We start from the raw sequence: 24,022 nt of genomic DNA, 5'->3' as shown, positions 1-24,022 counted from the left end.
GGAAGGAAAAAATGAATAATTAGAATAATTTAACTTATTTTGCTTTAAAATTGCTAAAAATACCAAAATTATGAGAGTTTAAAAATATAAAATATCCCATCGAAAACTAAGGGGGGGGAGGCTGGCAAAATGTCACGTACTTGTTGAGGGGGGGGGGGGGGTTCAACCTTGTGTGACAAAGTGTGACATAGGGGGGGGGGGGGGTTAATTTTGGCCGATTTTTGCGTGACATACTTTATGGATGACGCCTTATGTATCTACTAATACATTCTCACTTAAAGAACACAACCCCTCCCCCTCTCTTTTTAGTGACCCCCTGCCCCCCCCCCCTTCCCCCTCCAAGAAAATTTTGTTAAACGTTATAAATTCGTTTAAGTCAAATATTAATTATTTACTGCTGTGTGTTTCATTTTGTGAGTCCATGCCATATAACTTGAGACAGGTACCGATTTTGAAGCGACGAAGCCCGCAATGTTGGTAGAAAAGCAAGTATAATAAACGGACGCATATGAAGATTGCAACAAATTTTGATAAAACGTTAATATTCAAAATGGCATTTCTCCGAATACGCAAAAAATCGCAGGTTGAAAATTTCAGCAATGTTAGATTAAGATCTAATCTATCAAGTGATCTTAGTTTTATGTTAGCAAAAAAATAGTCGATTAAAATACACAAAAACACGTTTTCAACAAAAAAATGCCCCAGTTTTTCACTTAAAAAATCAAGTTCTGGTTTGGAAACAACACTTTATCTTTTTATAGTTTCAAAGCTTATCCCATAACCTTTCCAACGATGTATGAAAGTCCTAATATAATGTTTCAAATAGCTGAGCTAAGTTAAAATTAAACAATGAGCTTTTTTACAAAAAAAACGCTAATTTTTAACCCCATTTTTTATCTTTCAGCTTGCGTATCTTCGTGATGAGCAAACTGAGAGCTTTGAAAATTTTTATTTTTCTTAGTTAGAATGTTTACTTTCGAGAAAAAAAAAACAAACAATATTTGGAGAAGGTCACTTTTTTAAACTTGGCCACCCAATGCACCGTAGTGTGGTGTTGTCCAGAACCCTCTTCGATTCTCGTGAAATTGTTGTCCAAGGGGAATTGCGATCCCTGATCACAAATCTTTAGAAAATTTACTTTGCAAATTATACGTTATTTGAAAAAAAACCTATCTAAGTTAGACTGTAGCAAATATTTTTTGAAGTTTATGTCCCTCGTTTCTGACTGTCGGAAAAATAGAAAAAAAAATATAACTGACATAAACTTTGTAAAATATTTGCAACGGTTTTATTGCTGATTTAAAAATTATTATGAATTTCCCATGTCTCTCAATATACAGTAGACAAAAAACAGAAAAGACAGAGGTGTTTTCACTTTTTTCTGTGTTAAATAAGTTTTTCGAGTTTTTTGCAATTATCATAAAATCCCTTAACCACCTTTTTTTCTTAATATTGTTTTCAGCTACAAAATTTCTGGAATCGGCTCCGGATTCGTGATGCTAGGCCAAATTATTTTTTAGACTAAAGTTTCACCAAATTGAAAAGAATTTGTTTCAGATTTAGTGTGGGTGGGCCCAGCTAAGATTTTTTTCATTTTAACAATTTTGATTTAATATATTTAAACTAAAAACACACACTTTTCGACAGATTATAATTACAAAGATAACATCGGTCAAAAGTTGAAAACTAAAAACATCGAATTTTCTCTGTTTGCTCCTCACAATTTAGAGACATTCTGATTTTCACCTAACAAATTACCAGCGGCGAAGATATTGTTCGGATCCAGCTCCTGCTTTACTGCCCGATATAGTCCAACGCCAACCTGGGAAACCACAGCCGGATACCATTTGCTTCTTAGCTTGCCAACTCCATGATGATGGCTCAAAGTTCCTCCACAGGCCAGTATCTCATCCCGCGCTGCGTCTTCAATTTCCATGAACATTTTCAACGACATGGCCGGATCGTCCAGATGTTTAAACAGCAGATAAAAGTACACACAGCATCCCAAATCGTAGCTCTGCGTGACTCTACCGGAAATGGCGTAATACTGAATGCCACGTTTGGCCAACTCCCGTTTCAAGCAAGCCCGAACGTTGTTGTACAAGGTGAGACACTTGTCCCAGGGAACTGCTGTCTCAAACGACTCTCCAACGATGTTCAGGTCCCAGCAAAAATCCTGAGGATTTTATGGATTGAAATTACACTGATTTAATTGTAGATCACAAATCACTCACCCGAATGTAAGCCACTACGAACGTTAGTTGGTATCCTTTTTTGCCATTCTTTTCCCCTCCTCTGATGGCACCATGTTTCTTAGCGATTGCAAATATTTGTTTTTCGTGAATGGCCACAGATTCGGTATCTCCCTCGAACATCACCGTTGCCGCTGCAATACGATCAATGTCAAATCCACACAACTTCGATAGGTAAAACTCTTTGAAAAATTCTTTGACGCCAGTGAAAACTCCTCCTGCTGGATCGAGCAAAGTAGCACATTTAAACTGGATGTTATCAATCAGTCGGATACTGGTTGGTTGAAGCCGTTTCTCAGCTACTTCTCGCAAGCACCGAACTCCAGACTCGAAATTGGGAAACACTAGTGACTCATAGTGGCGTACATCCGGAACACGACGAATCTGAACCACTGCTTCCGTGATGACCCCGAGAGTTCCTTCCGAGCCAAACATCACATGGTCGAAGTCAGGTCCGATGGAATATCTTGGTGCTGTGAACTGTTTTTCCAAGACACCTTTAGTCGTAACCATTTTGATACGTTTGACAATGTCCTCGATGTTTCCGTAACGATTCTTCTTCATCCCGGAAGCACGAGTCGCGATCCACCCCCCAAGAGAGGAAAACTCGTGCGAATCTGGCTCATGACCAAGAGTATAACCGTGTTTATTTAATTCCCTCTCAATGTCCTGGCCGATCACGCCGACCTCGAAACAGGCTGTCATGTTTTCCTTGGAAATCCACAGCATGCGATTCATCTGCGTCATGTCCAGCACTGCAATGGTACGATCGTAAATTTGTGGTGTTGTTGAAGCGAGGGAAACCGAGGTGTTTCCTCCAACAGGAATGAGGACGATGTCATGGTCTTCCGCCAACTTCACGAGCCTCACCACCTGTTCGTGACAGGCTGGCCAAACAACCACATCCGGAAGTCTTTTGAAATTGTGAACTCTCATATTTTGCACATCCTGCAACGTCTGACCGTGACTTCTCATGATACGGTCCATGCCATCCTCTGAGAAATCTATTCCGTAGTCCTTCAATGCAGCTAGAAACTTTTCGTTCCGCTTTGGTTCTGGAAACTCCGTTGGAAGTGTGGCCGCTTCGTTAGTCTGGGACGGGTGAATCTTGAACATATCAAACACCCAATCACGAAAGTTGTCCAGCCTTCCGGCCAGGGGATATCGGTCCCCGACGAACGTAACCGTACCGTTCCGATAGGCGAGTTGCGAATCCTTGTAACCCCAACCATCCCACCGCCACATATCCTGGCGACGCTTCGGGAAAATGCTTGTTATTTTGGTGGGCTCTGTACTGGCCATTTTAGCTTGCGACACTTTAGAATACTTAGATCTGACCTGATCGAAAAAACAATTTAAACTGATCGATCCTCAACCCCTGACTACAAGATGAAGGTACAAAGTTTCTAACAGATTTGCAGTTTGCAAAGATTTAGCGGTCACGCTTACTAACCAAAAAAAGGCACTACACTGGTTTGCAAAAAAAAAAACGCTGTGTACATCATGTTTTGCAGTCAATCAATTGGGGACCAATTATTTTAATTTGATTAATACATAGAGCTAAAATGTTCCGGCACACGGTTGTGTACAAGAACTGCAACCAAACCGGTCGGTTGCATCGGTTATAATTTTTTACGCTCAGTGTAGTCTTGCAGCGTTCATCAACAACAACGGCCCAGTGGGGCAGACAGAATCAAGACACGCTTAAGACATTGATGTTGATGAATACCTTCACATACGATCCCTCTAAAAACCAGCCCCAAACACTGATTTCCTAGTCTCAGCCAAGCTATACCAAGTTTTGGCAACCCGTGCCTCACTGGGCCCACTTCTGTCCCCGCCGTCGGATGCTGGGTCCGGAAGAACAACCTTGAAAACAGCAACAGGTTTCTAATTTTGCATTGTGCCCGATTTACGAGCACATGCGCCCAACACGCCATCAACCGCCCGTCGTCATTTGTTTTAGACTGATTCGCAATCCGGTTACCGAATTTTGGACACAGACTCCCTAGAAATGCTACGGTATAGCTGCTTTCGGTTTCAGCTGAGCGATTTCAAAGTCATTGCCAATAACAACGTGTGCATTGACGGGTTGATAAATGATTGTTTGCGAAAAACTGATCACTGTGTTGCCAATTTGGTTTCCATTCATATAAACGAGAGTAGACAAATTGCGAGGTGTTTGCTGTTGAAATACTTTTATAGTAGACTGAAATAGATTTTATCTATTTAAGTTAAAAATAATATAATTCAAAAATAACACACAACTTATTATGAATTCTAAAAACTGTAAAATTTAGTGGAACATCAAAAAGGACCATGGTTAATTTGTTATTGACGCATTAGCACATTAACGTCTGCATGAAAACCTCATGCTTAAACATCAATCGTCATAAAATAAGTGTGTGGGCAATCCCCATCTACCTCAATTGGTGATGATAAATAAATCTGTTCTACGATTTGAGAAGTTAACAATATCCCCTCATTGATCAGAAATTTTGATTTAAATTTAATTGTACGAATTATAACTCAAGTGATGCGTTTTATTTGTCTTATAATATGTATGGCATTTTTTAAACAAAATCAGGTCGATTTAAGACCTGTTGGGCTATCTTATATTTCTTCTCACATCGATGGTCATGATTTTGGAATATCATAGTCATATTTATTTGTATTGTTATTCAATAACCATCTGCCTGCCTGACGTGTAAGCATGAGGTTTAATATGCAGATATCAAAGTGCTAATACGTCAATAATAAATTAACCATGGGCGTTTTTTGATTCAATACAAATTTCGTGTGAGGTGGAATGACCCCTGAGCAATTCCATGCCAAATTGGAAATCGGTTGAATTCAATTTAACTTTGTAGACATCATGATAAAATTATCGAGGCTCGATAACGAGTTCTATCTTTATCGTTATTTCGATAATTCTATCGGCGATAATAGTATCGCCAATAATCGACGATGACTCATTTTAAAATCTTTCTAAAATCAACTTAATTCAACCATATCATGTTGAATTTTAATATTTTTACTTAAATTTTCCCTATTTTGCATTATGATTACCAACGAAGCAAAATTTTGCATGCTTTTTCACTTTATTAGAGTTTTTTTGTTAAGAACCAAAACTTTCACAAAATACTGTAGTTTTAAGAAAATACTCAAATTTTCAAACTTTGCAATATTTGATACTCGAAGCGAAATTTGGTTGCTTTTTCACATCAAAAGAGCATATTTTTTTTGAAAAAACTAAAATTTTAACAAAATACCGTATTTTTTTCGAAAGTACTCAAATTTTCATTCCTATTTTTCAATATGGGTATGAAAAGAAGCAAAATTGTGTACGCTTTTTCACCTTATAATTTTTATTTTAAAATATAAAAAATCTCAATTCACCCTCTTTTTCAAAAATATGTATGAATGTATGCAGAAAAAAATAGTATTTTCCAAAAAAAACTCTAATAAGTTGAAAAAGCATAAAAATTACAATTCGTTTGATATCCATATTGCAAATGTTAAAAATATGGGTGTTTTCGAAAAAATGCGAAATATTGTGAAAATTTCAGTATTTAAAAAAAACTCTAATGAAGTATAAAAATCATAAAGATTTCACTTCGTTCGGTATAAAATGGCATATTTAGAAAATTGGAGTATTTTAAAAAAAATACGATGATTTACTATTTTTTTTAGTATTTTCAACAAAAAAATAATAAATTGAAAAAGCAAACACAATTTTAATTCGTTTGAAACCCGTATTGCAAATTATAAAATTGAGTATTTTTTTAAAAATACGTTTTTTTGTGAAAATTTAAGTATTTTACGAAAATATCTTAAAAAACATACAAAATTGCAAATTATGAAAATTAGAGTATTTTCAAAAAAATGCGGTATTTTGTGAACAATTTTGAAGACAAATTTATACTTTGAAGCTAAGTATATTTTCAAAAACTGTATCCTTAGTTAAAGCATTGGGTAATTCTCTACCAACTCACACGAAATCGGGAAAAGTTGCCCCGACCCCTCTTCGATTTGCGTGAAACTTTGTCCTAAGGGGTAACTTTTGTCCCTGATCACGAATCCGAGATCCGTTTTTTGATATCTCGTGACGGAGGGGCGGTACGACCCCTTCCATTTTTGAACATGCGAAAAAAGAGGTGTTTTTCAACAATTTGCAGCATGAAACGGTGATGAGATAGAAATTTGGCATCAAAGGGACTTTTATGTAAAATTAGACGCCCGATTTGATGGCGTACTCAGAATTCCGAAAAAACGTATTTTTCATCGAAAAAAACAATAAAAAAGTTTTAAAAATTCTCCCATTTTCCGTTACTCAACTGTAAAAAATTTTGGAACATGTCATTTTATGGGAAATTTAATGTACTTTTCGAATCTACATTGTCCCAGAAGGGTCATTTTTTCATTTAGAACAAAATTTTTCATTTTAAAATTTGTGTTTTTCTAACTTTGCAGGGTTATTTTTTAGAGTGTAACAATGTTCTACAAAGTTGTAGAGCAGACAATTACAAAAATTTTGATATATAGACATAAGGGGTTTGCTTATAAACATCACAAGTTATCGCGATTTTACGAAAAAAAGTTTTGAAAAAGTTACTTTTTGCGTTTCTCTTTGTTTCGTCGTCCGTGTCTGTCGCGGGTGACCATGAACGGCCATGATCGATGACGACCAACTTTTTTAAAACTTTTTTTCGTAAAATCGTGATAACTTGTGATGTTTATAAGCAAACCCCTTATGTATTTATATCAAAATTTTTGTAATTGTCTGCTCTACAGAACATTGTTACACTCTAAAAAATAACCCTGCAAAGTTAGAAAAAACACGAAATTTTAAAATGAAAAATTTTGTTCTAAATGAAAAAATGACCCTTCTGGGACAATGTAGATTCGAAAAGTACATTAAATTTCCCATAAAATGACATGTTCCAAAATTTTACAGTCGAGTAACGGAAAATGGGAGAATTTTAAAACTTTTTAGTGTTTTTTCGATGAAAATACGTTTTTCGGAATTCTGAGTACGCCATCAAATCGGGCGTCTAATTTTACATAAAAGTCCCTTTGACACCAAATTTCTATCTCATCACCGTTTCAGGCTGCAAATTATTGAAAAACACCTCTTTTTTCGCATGTGCAAAAATGGAAGGGGTCGTACCGCCCCTCCGTCACGAGATATCAAAAAACGGACCTCAGATTTGTGATCAGGGACAAAAGTTACCCCTTAGGACAAAGTTTCACGCAAATCGAAGAGGGGTCGGGGCAACTGCTGTGTGAGTTGGCGGAGAATTACCCATTGAAATTTTATGGTATGGTTGAATTAATCGATTTTAGAAAGATTTTAAAAATGAGTTATTGTCCATTATCGGTGATAAGATAATCGCTGATAGAATTATCGAAAAACGATAGACTATAAATAAATTTATCACACATGAGCAGTTCTCTACGAAATCGGTCTTTTTTCTTTAATTTTAGTTTTTGTATTTTTTAATCCGACTGAAACTTTTTTGGTGCCTTCGGTATGCCTAAAGAAGCCATTTTGCATCATTAGTTTGTCCATAAAATTTTCCATACAAATTTGGCAGCTGTCCATACAAAAATGATGTATGAAAATTCAAAAATCTGTATCTTTTGAAGGAATTTTTGATCGATTTGGTGTCTTCGGCAAAGTTGTAGGTATGGATACAGACTACACTGAAAAAAAATGATACACTGTAAACAAAATTTGGTGATTTTTTTATTTAACTTTTAATCACTAAAACTTGATTTGCAAAAAAACACTATTTTTATTTTTTGATATGTTTTAGAGGACATAAAATGCCAACTTTTCAGAAATTTCCAGGTTGTGCAAAAAATCTTTGACCGAGTTATGAATTTTTTAATCAATACTGATTTTTTCAAAAAATCGAAATATTGTTCGCAACAAAATTTCAACTTCATTTTTCGATGTAAAATCAAATTTGCAATCAAAAAGTACTTTAGTGAAATTTTGATAAAAAAAATAACAATATAACGCCCTTTTAAAATGTTAGTCTTGGTATAAAAATTTTGAAAAAAATGTTTTCGAAAAGATCGGAAAATTTCACAAATGTTTCATATATTAACATTGAAAATCGGACCATTACTTGCTGAGATATCGACAATAAAAAATGGTGGGTTGTTTGGGTGAGACTTAGAAAACATCAATTTTCCTGTTTTTAAACCTTTGCATTGCAATATCTCAGCAACTAAAGGTCGTATCAACAAAGTCCGAGTAAGCAAAATATAGAGAATTTTCTCAGCTTTTCAAAAATATTTTTTCCAAAAGTGTGCAAACATGTGCACTTTTTAAAAAAATGAAAAACTGCGACTATTTTCAAAAAAGTTACCTAAATATGGCTATAACTTGAAAACGGTGCACTTTATCAAAATTTCACTAAAGTACTTTTTGATTGCAAATTTGATTTTACATCGAAAAATTAAGTTGAAATTTTTTTGCGACCAATATTTCGATTTTTTGAAAAATAAGTATTGATTAAAAAATTCATAACTCGGTCACGGTGGGTAAGAAGGGGATTATTATGCGACTTGCATGCACCTCGGAAATTCTTTCTGGAGGTTGTTGAGGGGACTATTCTGAGTTAGAAAAATCAACTTCCAAAATATTCTGTCGGTGAAAACTGATTTTATCTCGATTTGAAGTTAAAAAACCTAATATATCACCTAAAAACTCAAAAATACTTCTAAAAACTCGGTCTATCTCTGGACAAAGTTGTACATTTTCATCTAGATATCAATTTTTAGTTCACAAAATATATTACTGACATAGTACACCTTAAACCGATCCATTACTTGAGTCCCAGCGTCATCAGGAGGTGTAAAATAATGTTATTTCTAAAAAAAATATTTTCAATTTGCTCTGGTAAATAAACTGTCATGTCTGAATTCAAAAACTAATGTTGTAGCATTGTTGCAAACGAAATGAAGAACAATTTTGCAGAACAAAGTATGACATTATATCCATTTAAAGTAAAGTTATGTCTATTTTAGTGGGAAAATTTCTACCAATTTTCAAAATTCTTCGATATTTAACTCATGCTTGTTAAAAACAGCTACTATGATCATACTCAGGAGGATGTAACAAAAATTATAATTTGACGGTCATTCAGGGGCTGGTTACGGTGGGCATACTGAGCCAAAATTCCAAATATGAGCTTGATTGAACTTAACAGGAGCTGGCGTTTTGCATTTCAATTTTTAATGTGATCTAACTCGTAGAAAACACTTTTTTCAAAAATGTAGATTTTTTGTCACTTTGGCCACTGAAGCGTTTATTTTAAACATCATTGGCGTGTAGGACAAATCCTTGCAGATGTTTTGGTATATAGTATATTGAATTGAAGCACTGTGGAGCTCTGTACAGGCCTTCAATTTTTTTTTTATTTTTAAGAAAAACGTCTCAGCTGAAAACATAAGCGTAGCGTCATTTAATTTTGCTTAAAACTTCAATTTTATATAGGTCAAAACATCTGCAAGGACCTGTCCTACACGCCAATGATGTTTAAAATAAACGCTTCAGTGGCCAAAGTGACAAAAAATCTACATTTTGGAAAAAAGTGTTTTCTACGAGTTAGATCACATTAAAAATGCAAATGCAAAACGCCAGCTCCTGTTAAGTTCAATAAAGCTCATATTTGGAATTTTAGCTCAGTATGCCCACCGTAACCAGCCCCTGAATGACCGTCAAATTTTAATTTTTGTTACATCCTCCTGAGTATGATGATAGTAGCTGTTTTTAACAAGCATGAGTTAAATATCGAAGAATTTTGAAAATCGGTAGAAATTTTCCCACTAAAATAGACATAACTTTACTTTAAATGGATAAAATGTCATACTTTGTTCTGCAAAATTGTTCTTCATTTCGTTTGCAACAATGCTACAACATTAGTTTTGAATTCAGAAATGACAGTTTATTTACCAGAGCAAATTGAAAATATTTTTTAAAATAACATTATTTTACACCTCCTGATGACGCTGGGACTCAAGTAATGGATCGATTTAAGGTGTACTATGTCAGTAATATATTTTGTGAACTAAAATTGATATCTAGATGAAAATGTACATCTTTGTCCAGAGATAGACCGAGTTTTTAGACGTATTTTGAGTTTTTAGGTGATATATTAGGTTTTTTAACTTCAAATCGAGATAAAATCAGTTTTCACCGACAGAATATTTTGGAAGTTGATTTTTCTGACTCAGAATAGTCCCCCTAACAACCTCCAGAAAGAATTTCCGAGGTGCATGCAAGTCGCATAATAATCCCCTTCTTACCCACCGTGTCGGTCAAAGATTTTTTGCACAACCTGGAAATTTCTGAAAAGTTGGCATTTTATGTCCTCTAAAACATATAAAAAAATAGAAAAAAATAAAAATTGTGTTTTTTGCAAATCAAGTTTTAGTGATAAAAAGTTAAATAAAAAAATCACCAAATCTTTTTTACAGTGTATCATTTTTTTTCAGTGTAGTCTGTATCCATACCTACAACTTTGCCGAAGACACCAAATCGATCAAAAAATTCCTTCAAAAGATACAGATTTTTGAATTTTCATACATCATTTTTGTATGGACAGCTGCCAAATTTGTATGGAAAATTTTATGGACAAACTAATGATGCAAAATGGCTTCTTTAGGCATACCGAAGGCACCAAAAAAGTTTCAGTCGGATTAAAAAATACAAAAAAAAATCGAATGACCGAAATCCTAGAGAACTGCTCACATGTTAATCTTTTTGCCACTAAAAATTAAAGGAAAGAAAAACAATGAAAATTGTTTTGACACATTTTCCGGGCTAGTATAACAGTGGGACAACTTTAACAAGGTTCATCAACCGGAAACTTGGGTATCTTGAAAACTACAAAAAATATCGATTTTTGGTTAGCCCCTAGAATTTCTTCAATTTTTTAAAGGGACCATCCATAAACCACGTGGACACTTTAAGGGGGTATTGCGATTGTCCATGCTCCATACAAAAAAGTAGTTTTTTGTATGGACAATTGTCCACGGGGGGAGGGGGGTGAGATTTCCAAAAAAAAAAGTGTCCACGTGGTTTGTGGATGGTCCCAAAGGTCCTATAAACTATTGTCTGTCATATGTTTATAAAACCTGTTCAAACAAAATCTCTAAATTGGTGATTAGCCCCATAATTTGGTAACATGTTCAATCTTCTTTTAACCCTCTACTGAGGTCATTTTGAGCAACTTTTGTTATACGAAAAACTTAACTTCTCTTGTTTTATGTTTTTCTTTTTTAATTTTTAGTTTTTTTATTTGCATTTATCACGTTTAGTTTATCTATGTTTCTGGTAGTATTTGGCTTATTTTACCACCTCCTATCATTACATTTTGCCTGTCTAATTTTTTCATGTTTTGGCAGCCACTTTTTAAATTTTTTGCTTGTTATTTACATTTTCTTCTCTAGAATGTTTTATAGAACAATTAACATTCAAATTGACAAAATACGCACAGAAACTACAAAAGTTACTGCATACTGCTTTGAACTTAAAATATAAAAAATTTTAGTAAAAAACATTGCCAAAAATGACCCCTACACAAATGACATTTTTGAAAACATTGGCAAAGTCACATAAAACAAGTCAAACTTCCAACCCTAAAACTTTATAAAATTATAAAAGTTCTTCGTTCCAATGCTGTTTAAAGATCGAAAATTGGTTGAAAATTGATTTTTGGCGATTTTTTAGATCGGAACCCGTCTAAAGGCGGGGTTGGGTTGTAGAGGGATAGTCTGCAACAAATTTTTCGGAAACAATAACGCTCGAAATGTTGGAAATATGGACACTGTTTATTGAGATGGTTTTCGAAACAAGTTTGTACATTTCTGTGGCGAACTATCTACACTAAATTACAGGATGACTTTTGTTTTTTGTTTGTGTTTGTGCATTTTTGTTTTCATGTACAAGTGCGTACAGTGAAACTTAAGCCTGGGGCAGATGGGCGGCTTCCGGCTGGAATCCGTTCTCGTCGGCGACATAGTTCACGGTGTAGACCTGACCGTCAGCAGCGGTGTAGGAGAAGCTTCCGCGAACAACCAGGGCCGACACATCATCTCCGAAGCTCTTCAGCTCAGCCTTCTCCTGGGCCTTGATTCCGTTGCTGGTGTCGTACTGGAAGCTGTATCCGTCGGCGGCCACATCGTTGTCGTACTTCAGCACCTGAGCGTCCTTCTCGTCGACGGGGGCGGCCAGGGCCAGGGCCAGGATGGCGGCGAATGCAACGGCGAATTTCATGTTGAAGGTTTGGGTTTTTTTTTCGGGGAGATGTGCTACTCTGCGGAAACTGCTGATGTGACTGATAAGTTCTAGAGAAATGAATCTGCTTTTTATACGGATCCTCCTTGGGTGTGACCCAAAAGGAAAACTCGTTCCGATCAATGTGAGGAAAGATTCCAAAAAAAGAAGCCCGATTCAGAACATCTTCTTTCTACGAAACCCCTGCGACTAGCAACCGTCTACTAAAATCCTAAAAAAAAAGTTTTTATCACCGGGGCTGTCTGGAGATGCATTGTCTCGAGGTTCTAAAACTGGTTTGTTTTTAGACCGGCTCGCTCGACTCAAGCAACTTTTCTTTTCAACTCCCCGCGTTGCCATCACTGAGCTAATTCAAACAAGATGAGCAGGATTTTGCAAATTATTCAAATTGGCATGCTTCTTTGATGGCACTCTGATGTCCTTCAACTTGATGACGGAGAATTTCCTCAACGAGTTCAAATTTCTTTCATATCTAGAAATTATGTTTATAAGAATTGTAAAAATGGTCAAGTAATTATTTATAATCAAATCAATCATTATTTAAAAACACTAAATTATGTATCTCACGAGAAACAGCATTGATTCCTGTTTATCATTCATCAAGACAAAAAACTAGAGCTAGCTCTTACACGGAAAAAAAAACAATTACCGAAATCGTGAACTGCGTTCATGAATTTGAGAACCACGAAGTAATATATTCACGTTTAGAGTTCAAGTGCACCAACCTCATGAACTCGTGGTTCTTAAATTCGTGAACACAATTCATGATTTCGGGAATTGTTTTTTTTCCCATCAGCGGCCGAATTGCATCGAGTAATTTATAATTCACTAACTTCCGTTTCATTTGCCATTCGCAAGTAATTTATGTTTTCTTTTGAACAGTAAGCTTCGACACGCGCAATTTCACGAATATCGCCAATCAATTACGGTGTGACCGCGGGACATATGGCGGCCACCCAAGCCAACAAGAAAAAAACGCGAACTTATCATCGATTTATTTCCAGTTAAATAAAGCACACCCTACGATGTCATCTTCATTGATACCAAAAGCGGCACTTTTCAATTTGCCTCCCTCTTTTAGCAGACGAGACAGACTGCAATTTATGGGTTGATTTTAACCGTTTTGGGCCGTTTTTTATAAATTCAAAGAATTTAGAGGAATTAAAGAAATTTGGTGTTAAAAATCTCTATTTAAAAAAACATCAATGTTTTAAAGTAAAAAAATATCAAGACATAAATGACACAATGGTGTTGAAACGGTTCAGGGTGACCAGAGGGCTGTAAAACAGTTAAAACGGTCCAGCTGTGCCAAGGTTCTTTGGACCTTCGCAAACCTGATCAAGTCTGGCAAGTTGAAGAAAAAAGAATGATTCGTTAATGAGACAAGGATGATGATCAGCCAAAGCAAGCCTTTGGGCAGAAAATTTATTAAATGTTTATTAACGTGCGAGTGCATTATTTTCATTCTCAACTCCGTTTTGTACAACATTGACTCATCCTTATTAATGGGCGATGAAACGACAAAAAAACTGGTTGCTATAAATTGATTGAGTGAGCTTCCAAAGTCATAGCATGTGCCTCATCCTTTCAACGTGCATTTATCAAAAGTCGCTTAATTGAATCGGTTTTATTTTTAAGGGTTGAACAAATGACGCATTAATTTGACACACCTTTTCATTGAATATTTTTAAAATAGCACAAATAAAAAAAAGTAAACGTAATTTGTTCATAAATTTTCCAAAGGCAGTCAATCAAAGGAGATAATCTGCGAATACCAAGTGCAAAGCATGCTGCCAGATTGTCACATTAAAAACAGTGCCATCTGATACCAAAGTATATAGTTTTACGAGGTGTTAATGGCAGCATTTATTATCCTTGAGCTGTTAATCATGAATAAATCGGCGGGAGCGTAAAACGCTTTTTTTGTATGGTAAACATTTCTCCACTGTTCATAATGAAAAAAAAAACGAGGCTGGAATTGACTTTTTATTTTCAAAACTTTATTTTCGTGCTCTCAACTGGATGGTACGTTTTTCGCAATAACATTTCACTATTATTATAAAGATTCTGGAATCACCTCACTACTTGGGAATGTGAGCTCCCTCCGGCTGGAACCCGTTTTCATCCGCCACGTAATTGATCACGTACTGTGTTCCATCTGGTCCAACGTACGAGTAGGAGCCTCGGACTACTATCGCTTCAGCATCGGTACCGGCATTCCGGAGCTCCGCTTGTTCTTGACGTGCCGTTCCATCACTGGTTTCAAATCTGAAATTAAAAGAGTATTTAATAGTAATTGATGTACAACTATTCCTATAATATAAGGAATATCTAACTTAATATTACAAACAATAACTCACTCGAATCTGTATCCATCTATGCCAATGTTTTCACTTTCGTATTTTACGATTTGTGCATTTTGTGAATCATCCACCGGGGCAGCCAACCCTGCCATCAGAACCATGCAAAACACAACAATCTACAGAAAAGACACAATTTTAAATATACTTGTAACATAAAAGTTTCTTATTCGTGATTCAATAATTTTATCGTACCGTTTTCATTTTAGCAAAATTTATCCTAAATCCAATTTACTCCTTGCGAATTCAACTTGTCACCCTCGAGATGCACACCAACTGACTACTAGGCGTTACATATGTGACAGGCAACTTTTATAGAACCTCGTACCACACGTTCCATTGCGTAAGGGTAGATCAATTGCAATCTTATTGCTGTATCTGCAAGTGAAATTGATGTATTTTTCCTGCCGAGAGAGCGTACCTTTCTAGATGACGAAGCTGCAACCTTGAGCCGAGAAAAGTCTATTTTCCCTTTAGTGAATAACAAAATGCCTACCTTCAAAACTGGTTACATTAAACTTGACTCAAATTGAACATCAGTCAGTCGATGCACGGAAATTTTGAGCTTTGAAATCATTCCAAATTTAGTTTTATCATTAAAGTAATAAATGAAATTTAGGTCAATGCAGCAAAAAGCTTTTATGTGAAATAAAAGTTTCTAATGAATATAATTATTTAATCGAGACTTTTCGTGTGTAAAGCGAAAACAGCAGAAGAAAACACCGTTTAACCGCGAAAAAGATTGACAATGCAGCTGCAGTTAAGTTTGTAATTTTATTAACACGTGAATGAAAGCTGGCCCGTTCAATGAAGATGTGCGCTTGTGTGAGGATGAGAGTAACACTTGGGTTACCAGGAGCATTATTTTTTTTTATTTGAATAAATCCAACATTAATAACGCAATAAATATTATCGCATTAAAAACAATGTTAGGATATATCTTTTTTAGATCGTAATGTCATATACAATACAGACTCGATTATCCAAAGGCCGTGGCAAAATTTCACTTCGGATAATCAAAACGTTGAATAATCGAATAAGGAAAAACATGTTTTCATTGTTCTATTTTTGATTTTTAAGCTTCACTGTGAACCCTTTTTTGATTTTGAATTTTTAAACCCAAGATGGTGGTCAAAATGGCGGTGATAAAATATTGAAAAAATGCAATCTTCAATTTTATAGGCAATTAACCATTCAAATTTGACTAAAATCAGGTTGCAGAACTCAAATTTTATGTTGAAAGTAAAAGAATAAAAAAATACAAAAAAAAATTCTTCGTGATTCGATTATCTGGAGTCCCATATAAACCTTCGGAAATTCAAAGCTTCGGATAATCGAGTCTGGACTATCAATCTATTTAAAACAAAAAACGTTACTTATTCCACCTTTGGCTGGTTGGTTCCTTCCTCTCATCACTATATGTAAATTCATCTAATCTTGCAATTAAAAAAAAACTGCAGACTTTTTGTCAAGAAAATACAGACACCACCTTTGAAAAAAATGGCATCCCTCTACACGGCTCTGTTGTGATGGCCATTTGAGGTTATGTTGAAGATTATCCTTTTTTGCAGTTGTCTAAAAAGTTTTTTCATTCTAACTTTCAAACAACTAAATGAAACTTTACAATTTTCAATATCATGTTGTGTGCCTGACTTTTTTGGTGACTTCGGTATATCCACAGATGCCATTTTGGATCATTAGTTTGTCCATATAATTTTCCATATAAATTTGACAGGTGTCCATACAAAAATGATATGGATAAGGACTACACTGAAAAAAAAATGATACACGGTAATTTTTTTTTTGTGATTTATAATTTCACTTTTTGTCACTAAAACTTGATTCGCAAAAAAAACTCTTTTTTTTATTTTTTATTTTTTCTGATTTGTTTCAGGAGACATCAAATGCCAACTTTTCAGAAATTTCCAGAACGGGCAAAAAATATCCCAATGAGTTATGATTTTTTGAATCAATATTGATTTTTTTTTTTAAATCGAAATATTGGTAGCAATAATTTTTCAACTTCATTTTGGATGTAAAATCAAATTTGCAATCAAAAAGTACTCTAGTGAAATTTTCGTAAAGGGTACCGTTTTCAAGTTATATCCATTTTTCGGTAACTTTTTTTGAAAATAATCGCAGTTATTAATTTTTTTAAATAAGTGCCCATGTTTGCCCACTTTTGAAAAAAATATTTTTGAAAAGCTCTATAATTTGTTGTGAAGAACTTTATTGATACGGCCCTTAGTTGCTGAGATATTGCCTTGCAAAGATTTTAAAACAGGAAAATTGATATTTAATAAGTCTCACCCAAACAACCCAAAATTTTCTGATGTCGATATATCAGCAACTAATGGTCCGATACTCAATGTTAAAATATTAAACATGCGTGAAAACAGTACATAATTTTTTTTAACCAAGACTCACAACTCAAAAGGGCCAAACATTCAATATTACGCTTATTATATTTGCTGAGGTTTGTGCCATAATTCTATTTGATTGTTTGATTTTTGTCGCGGATGAAAATTAGATTTAGTGAGGGGGGGGAAGAAAATAGGCACTTCAGAGCACATTATTAAAACGCAAAATTTCAACAAAAATTAACTCGGACATGATAAAAATATTGTGAAAATGTAAAATCAAATAATTTATCTACTTTCTACAACAAATACAACCGAAACCCATAAATTGTCATTAAATTCTCCTAAAATCCCAGCAATAGTGACAGGTTTTTTGCGAGTTGTTTTCCTGTTTTCAATTTCCTTTACAACCAACTTTATTTGCATCCATTGTGATAAATGCCTTATACACAGCTGAAAGGATCCCCCAAAACTCTGTACTGCACTTACAAAACTACTGTTAGTCGTTAAACTAAAGAAATAAACTGAATTGAATTGAATTCTCCTAAAATGTCCTAGATTCCCACTATATAGTGGGCGATTTCTGGGTCCTCTAACCTATCAATAAAAAAAACTATGTAACCCTGCTTTTCCATTTGTTTAGGACTTCAAGTCATCCGACTTTATTATTATTATTTATTTATTTATTATTTCAAGTCATCTGAGGTTTTATATATTGACAAAGTTGTAGCTGATCGCTATTTTTTTCTAAATTGAATTCAACGCAAGACTCAGAACAGCACAAAAATGAAAAAAAAACATGTTAAGACTAATGATTAAAAAGGATCAGAAAAAATCAAACCTTGCATTTTTTTTTTTTTGAGCTCGAGTCTCAAACAGAACGATTTGAAAAAAAGATGTCCGATCGGGGCCAAAATTGGACTAGGAGTTCCTTGGATGAAATAATTAGATACGTATTGTTGTTTGTTTGGAAAATTTGGGTGACCTACGACGTGGTACAAGGAAATGCCATTTTTGTAAATTTTAGCAAAGATCACATTCTTAAAAATCTTGACTTCGTGCCATTTAAACCGATTTTAGTTCTTTTGGAAGCGAATGAAAGGAGATTAGTCATTCTTTAAAGGTTTTCTATTTTTTAGACCACCCTAACGGAGGCGTAGATCACCCTAATGGCCTAACAAAAAAAATACGGGCCTATTATTTCGGCCAAGGAATCCGCAGCCCAATTTTGGTCCCGATCGGAGAACTTTTTTTTCGATTCGTGCTGTTTTCGCAAGGAATTGCTGAATAGTTTTTCGCTATCAATATGAAATATAAAATCGTTTTTTTCATCTTTATCTCACTTTCAATAACAGTAAAAATTATGTAAAACTAATCGACGCCACGCGATTTGATCAACCGTTATTGTAAGCTATCCGTTTTATTCAATGCAATTTGATCTAAGATTTACGGTTAGATTTCTAGTTACATGTACCGTTATAAACTTAGGGTTAAGTCACCTAATGTTGGCTAATTCTATATATATTATATTTCTAAGCGTAATCTATAATTTTTTATTATAATACAATACTTAGTATATCTGCCAAAATTCAACAAATCTTTCCAATACTTTAACAACTCCCCTTTGTCACATTTGAGCACGTGCCAAACGGCAGCACCTCTAGTAAAACGCCTGCAAATACGAATTCCATTATAAATTACCATATAAACTACTCAATCTGAGCGGCAACATGAACTCGACTACCGCCGAAACCCGAGTCTTTGCCGAAACAAAATCACACACTTTGCGGCGATGAAAGTTGAGTTAAAAAAAAAATTAACCCAGCTGGTCAAGGTCGACACAGATTGCACGCGACTTACGATAGTTACCTGTTTTTATCCGTCTTCCCCGTTTACGCTGCCAGATCTTTCACCTGCGCGCGGCGGCGTGCATCTTCAACGTGTAAGTGCTGAAATGATTAAAGATGAAACAAACACTATACCCGGGTAATTTGTATTCATTGAAGACCACACCACTTGAGGCGCACGGTGCAACAGAAAGGGGGTTGCTTGAGGGTGTCCTTTTGGGCGAAACTTAAAGGTTGGGGGTAATTTACAGTGTACGATAATTGGCAGTCTGGCAAGTGTCACAGGCGTTTAAAAAATCGGTTATTTTAACGAGAATTTTGCGTAATAAGCGGGTCAAGCCCACACAGCTTCAACCATGTCAACAACGATGATTGCTTTAATTGAAAACTAAAGCTCAATTAAGCCTTGCATGAGAAGGGGAAACATAAAGTAATAACTGGATTCTGGTAGAGACCCTCGATCCTAAAAGTTCGAATCCCAAAAAATCAAAGTAAAATTCGATTTCATCTTCCCGCGACAAACCGGTCGTTTGCAAACGATCTTCTGTGGTTGACCTTGAAAAAATCGTCTTCATTTCAATAATCCACATTTGGAATTAATTTATGCGACAGAATACATTAGAGAAAACGACCGAAACCAGAAGATCTGGCCGAAAGCACGTGAACCAAGTCACATCAAGATCCGGCAAAAGCGTCGATGGGTGGGGGTTGGAACATCAAGCAGATATTTACGGCTTGCTGATAGAGAAGAGTCATACAGCTCAGGCGTGGCGTGCAGCATCTGTCTGTATATAAAGTCTGACAACGCACCTTGAGCGTTGGTCAGTCTGCAGAGCGACACATATGTGTTGCGTGGGACAACGGTCGACAGTGATTGTGAGAAATAAACTAATGGACTGTCAGGGTGCAATTGGGCCTCAAATAGGTCAACAATTCAGAGGCGTCCAGCGACGTTATAGCTTTTAGGGACTCTACCTCGTGGCTCGTGGTCATGTCCCTTGATTAACCACTATTACCAGTGACAATGGCTAGTGTCTAGCCTTTTCCTACAGACCATCGCTTCTTTGGTCTTCTAAGATATGTTACGGGCACCGAATAGTAATTTGACACCCAGGTTGGCGTGTTCCTACCAGCTAGGACCGGTACAAGCAATTGGTTCTATCAATAGTGGTCAAATATGGAACGTATTCATAAACTGCCTGTTTATTTAGTGACGAGAAAACCATGACGTAGTAAGCCCTGGTTTGACAGGTGTCATTGCTTTTAGAAACTATCCATTTCTAGCAAAACATTGCAATAGGGCCGAACCCAAAGTGTAAACAAAGAGTCTATCCTGCTCGTTCCTAATGTAAACATCAATTGACGTCAGCAAGAAAGACTCTTTGTTTACGCTTCGGCTTCGGCCCTTTTACATTGTTTTGCTTGATTTTATTTTATTTCGAGAAGAAGTTTTTTCGCGACAACCAAACATATCCTAAATTTTTTGAGTAGTCCTCTTAATCATTTTCCCAAATTAATAGAAAATATTTTCCAAAAAAACAGACCTGAAAGAGCAAAACTTTAAAATCCGATATTAAAATATGAAAAAGTGGCATGGATTTTCATTTTGAGGCATGACAAGTAAATCAAGAATTTGGTAGATGACCGCTCCGTGATACTTCAATTCTATAATCTTTTATGAGAAAAGAATGCTTTTGCTTATAAGTTCTTAATTTAATGCCATCGTAAAACAAAATTTTTAAATTGCTCTGTTTTTTTTTTTTTTTTTTGACTAATACAGATGATATTCTATTCGATTCGATCTCAATGCTTGCCTAAATTTTCAGGTTTGGTTAAAGCACTTTTAAAAAGCTCACAATGAAAAGTTCATCGCACATTTAATCACAGCTTCAGCCTCTTTTATTGACCTATCCAATCAGCGAACTAAGCAGCTTCTTTTTCCGCTCCGATTCCGCCAGCTTCCGAAACTTGGTCTTCGCCTTGTAGCCACCCTTCCCACTGACGTACATGACCATCACCTGGGTTCCGTCGTCGGTCTCGTACCCGTACATTCCCACCACAACCAGCTCCTCCTGCGGGGTTCCCGGGTTCATCAACATTCCGGTTTCCTCACGAAACTGTCCATCGGCGGTGGCGTAGCTGCGGGAAAAAGGTCACACCCGTCAGCAATAACTTCGTCAAGACTTCGACAAAAGCCGTTGTTGGGGGACTCACCTGAAGCGGTAGCTCTCCGTCATGTGCACCGACGAGTACTCCGTCAGCATCGACTGTAGGTCGGGATCGCTCAGATCTTGGCCGCTGACCACGATCACTGGCAGGGCCAGCAGAGACCAACAGAGTGTCCAGCCAAACTTCATTCTTTAAACTGAAAGGTTAGGACGTTCGGCAGGTGCTTTTTATCGGCATGAGTAGCTGCAAAGAATCATCCCACAACTCAAGGGTCAATGCTTTTGCATTGAACCATTGCTTTCATTGGGAATCGTCTTCGTGGGACCATATTCGAGTACTCTTCATACCGCTTCATTTATGTAAATAAGCTACCCAACTAAGATTTCTGCAGTCGTTCTCTTCGGAAACTCATATGTTATACTCGTTTTATACTACTAGGTGAATGAGTGATGGATTTCAATTTCAGTTCATCAATCAAATCAACGTCCAAATTAGGAGTGTAGAGTGCAGCATTTTTTGGTACTTGTTTATTCGACACCCACGTTTGCAAACACCATCTCAAAACAATCTGCAATATACCAGTGAATCATGACACAATTTTGGATTGCAAGGTCTTATCTTTAAAAAAAAATAACTCAAAAATAACTCCTTTATGTAAAGAAGAATAGAATTTTGAGAATAATGATAACTCTTAATAGATTGTTCAACGAATTTTATAATCTACTTGTCTTTCGAAAAGTTTGAACGCATTCAATTGAAGTTTTATAAAAATATTCATCACTAAACGTTTATTTACTAACACATTTATAACAAATTTATAAAACCTGTATCAATTTTTAAACATCAGTTTTTGAAATAGATTTTTAGAAACTTGTTAGCTTAGCGTACCATCTCTGTTATGCTATCTTTATCGGATTCTTAACAATTTAATGAGGAATTTTATTCAGAAAGCACAACTACACAGAAGACGTCTTCAGTATGTATGGGTCATTCCAGGTCAACTTTGTTCACTTTTGGTCTAATACCGTCAACTGGGGAGAATCAGGACTACAGTCTGAATTGAGACACCACGTTTAAGAGCACATAATAACTTCAAATTTAGTCATGAAAGCTCACATTTTTTTGCTCTGGATCTGTTCTAACCGAAACCACTCCAAAATATTAGGCTGCAATATTGCCAAAACTTCTGTCCCAATTCGCCCCATGTGTCTCGATTCACCCCAGATGACGGTAGTCGAATAGTTACGAGTAAAAAAATAAAAAGTTGTTTTAGATAATCGTCAAAACAGAGGGCGCTGGTCTCGCCCAAAATTGTCTAAGTGTGAGATTCTTGTAAGAAATTCAATTCCCTACAACTTTGTCGAAGGTTGCAAAACGATCCAAGTTGATCCTGATTTTTGGTGATTATTCTAGTAAACAGTATTTTCTTTTATACTTTCTATATACCTTATATACTTTCAAGTATATAAGCCGATTTCTTCTCATCACATTGCAAATAACTCATCAGGATCAACTCGGATCTTCTTGCACTCTTCAACAAAGTTGAAGGAAATTAAAATAATCTCAAACTTGAACAATTTTGGGCGAGACCTGCGCACCTGCTGCCAAAAACCTGAAGCTATGATTTTCTATTTTTATTTTAGTGATTTTCCCCATATAAACTTCATCGATAAAACGTTACTTAATCCACCGATGGTGGTTGGTGCCTTACAAATTTTATCTAATTTTTTTTTTTGCCTACAAATTTTATCTAAATTTTACTTCTTACAACATATCTACATGGAGTATGGGGTCTAGAATCATAAAAATCATTGGACGTAATATTAGAACAACACCTACGGGGCTGTTTCATGAAAATTGTTCACTTTCAATAGTTATATTACTTTAAAGTTTTTTAAGCCTTAAGGCAGTAAAAAAATATATCTGTACATTTTTCCCGGGAGTTTCAAATCAACAAAATCCCGGGAGCCAGATCTCCGGATAGATCCGAAAAACTTTTTTATCAAAATATTTGAGACCCAGCCTCTAAAATGTGTACAAATGACACTAAAGTTCTCATAACTTTTGATAGGGTTATCAGATCTTCAATCTTTTGGGCTTGTTAGAAAGGTTTTTTGATTGCCTATCCAACGATGGATCCGCATGATGGATCCGGACAACTTTATCATCAAAATATTTGAGATCCGGCCTCTCAAATGTGTACAAATGAAACTAAAGTGCTATAACTTTTGATAGGGTTATCAGATCTTCAATGTTTGGGCTCATTAGAAAGGTCTTTCAAATACCTTTCTAAAATGTATGATCAGACGGGTTTGCTTACAAAAACCACCCTTTTAACAATCTTTCAAACTTTAGCCAAAATCGTTTTTTTAGCATAACTTTTGAAGTACTTATCAAAACTTCATAATATTAACTAGGGTCTTGTGGGACCCCAAAACGGATCGAATGAGACCAGAGCGGTCAAAATCGGTTCAGCCAGTCCGGAGATGATCGAGTGCATATTTTTCGGTGCACGGACTTACAGACATACACACGCACAGACATTTGCTCAGAATTTGATTCTGAGTCGATAGGTATACGTGAAGGTAGGTCTACGAGGTCGAATTAAGAAGTTCATTTTTCGAGTGATTTTATAGCCTTTCCTCAGTAAGGTGAAGAAGGCATAAAGCGAACCCTTAACCTTAACTGATTTTTCTCAAAATTGGCACAGCCTGTTAAA

The 24,022-nt window shown here is 35.7% G+C and overlaps 4 protein-coding genes across 4 annotated transcripts; all 4 read right to left on the bottom strand.

Annotated features, from left to right (window-relative positions):
* Positions 1–1,614: 1,614 nt before the first annotated feature.
* On the bottom strand, positions 1,615–3,590 carry LOC6049795 (alkyldihydroxyacetonephosphate synthase). The gene is made up of 2 exons (XM_001866466.2): positions 2,235–3,590; positions 1,615–2,176 (listed from the first exon to the last, which is right to left on the bottom strand). Exons 1-2 carry the CDS (start codon positions 3,552–3,554, stop codon positions 1,718–1,720), a joined length of 1,779 nt encoding a protein of 592 aa, XP_001866501.2. The 5' UTR covers positions 3,555–3,590; the 3' UTR covers positions 1,615–1,717.
* An 8,490-nt stretch (positions 3,591–12,080) lies between these two features.
* Positions 12,081–12,636, bottom strand: LOC6049794 (larval cuticle protein 65Ag1). The gene has a single exon (XM_001866465.2). The coding sequence runs from the start codon at positions 12,544–12,546 to the stop codon at positions 12,235–12,237; it is 312 nt and encodes a 103-aa protein (XP_001866500.1). The 5' UTR covers positions 12,547–12,636; the 3' UTR covers positions 12,081–12,234.
* A 1,915-nt stretch (positions 12,637–14,551) lies between these two features.
* Positions 14,552–15,224, bottom strand: LOC6049793 (flexible cuticle protein 12). Its single transcript, XM_038263206.1, has 3 exons — positions 15,123–15,224; positions 14,928–15,046; positions 14,552–14,835 (listed from the first exon to the last, which is right to left on the bottom strand). Exons 1-3 carry the CDS (start codon positions 15,129–15,131, stop codon positions 14,649–14,651), a joined length of 315 nt encoding a protein of 104 aa, XP_038119134.1. The 5' UTR covers positions 15,132–15,224; the 3' UTR covers positions 14,552–14,648.
* A 5,661-nt stretch (positions 15,225–20,885) lies between these two features.
* On the bottom strand, positions 20,886–21,495 carry LOC6049792 (endocuticle structural glycoprotein SgAbd-2). Its single transcript, XM_001866463.2, has 2 exons — positions 21,349–21,495; positions 20,886–21,273 (listed from the first exon to the last, which is right to left on the bottom strand). Exons 1-2 carry the CDS (start codon positions 21,489–21,491, stop codon positions 21,042–21,044), a joined length of 375 nt encoding a protein of 124 aa, XP_001866498.2. The 5' UTR covers positions 21,492–21,495; the 3' UTR covers positions 20,886–21,041.
* Positions 21,496–24,022: the final 2,527 nt, after the last annotated feature.

This window comes from Culex quinquefasciatus, chromosome 3, assembly GCF_015732765.1.
Source record: "Culex quinquefasciatus strain JHB chromosome 3, VPISU_Cqui_1.0_pri_paternal, whole genome shotgun sequence".
In the NCBI taxonomy this organism is placed as follows: Eukaryota; Metazoa; Arthropoda; class Insecta; order Diptera; family Culicidae; genus Culex; species Culex quinquefasciatus.
Note: the sequence above shows the minus strand (reverse complement) of the source record. Positions and strands in the feature narration are given on the sequence as shown.

Coding starts and splice junctions, on each gene's coding strand:
- LOC6049795 (XM_001866466.2), bottom strand. CDS start 3,554: ATGGCCAGTACAGAGCCCACCAAAATAACAAGCATTTTCCCGAAGCGT. Junction 2,177..2,234: donor TCGTAGTGGCTTACATTCGG/GTGAGTGATTTG, acceptor TAAAATCCTCAG/GATTTTTGCTGGGACCTGAA.
- LOC6049794 (XM_001866465.2), bottom strand. CDS start 12,546: ATGAAATTCGCCGTTGCATTCGCCGCCATCCTGGCCCTGGCCCTGGCC.
- LOC6049793 (XM_038263206.1), bottom strand. Junction 14,836..14,927: donor ATAGATGGATACAGATTCGA/GTGAGTTATTGT, acceptor TTTTAATTTCAG/ATTTGAAACCAGTGATGGAA.
- LOC6049792 (XM_001866463.2), bottom strand. CDS start 21,491: ATGAAGTTTGGCTGGACACTCTGTTGGTCTCTGCTGGCCCTGCCAGTG. Junction 21,274..21,348: donor ACGGAGAGCTACCGCTTCAG/GTGAGTCCCCCA, acceptor TTTTTCCCGCAG/CTACGCCACCGCCGATGGAC.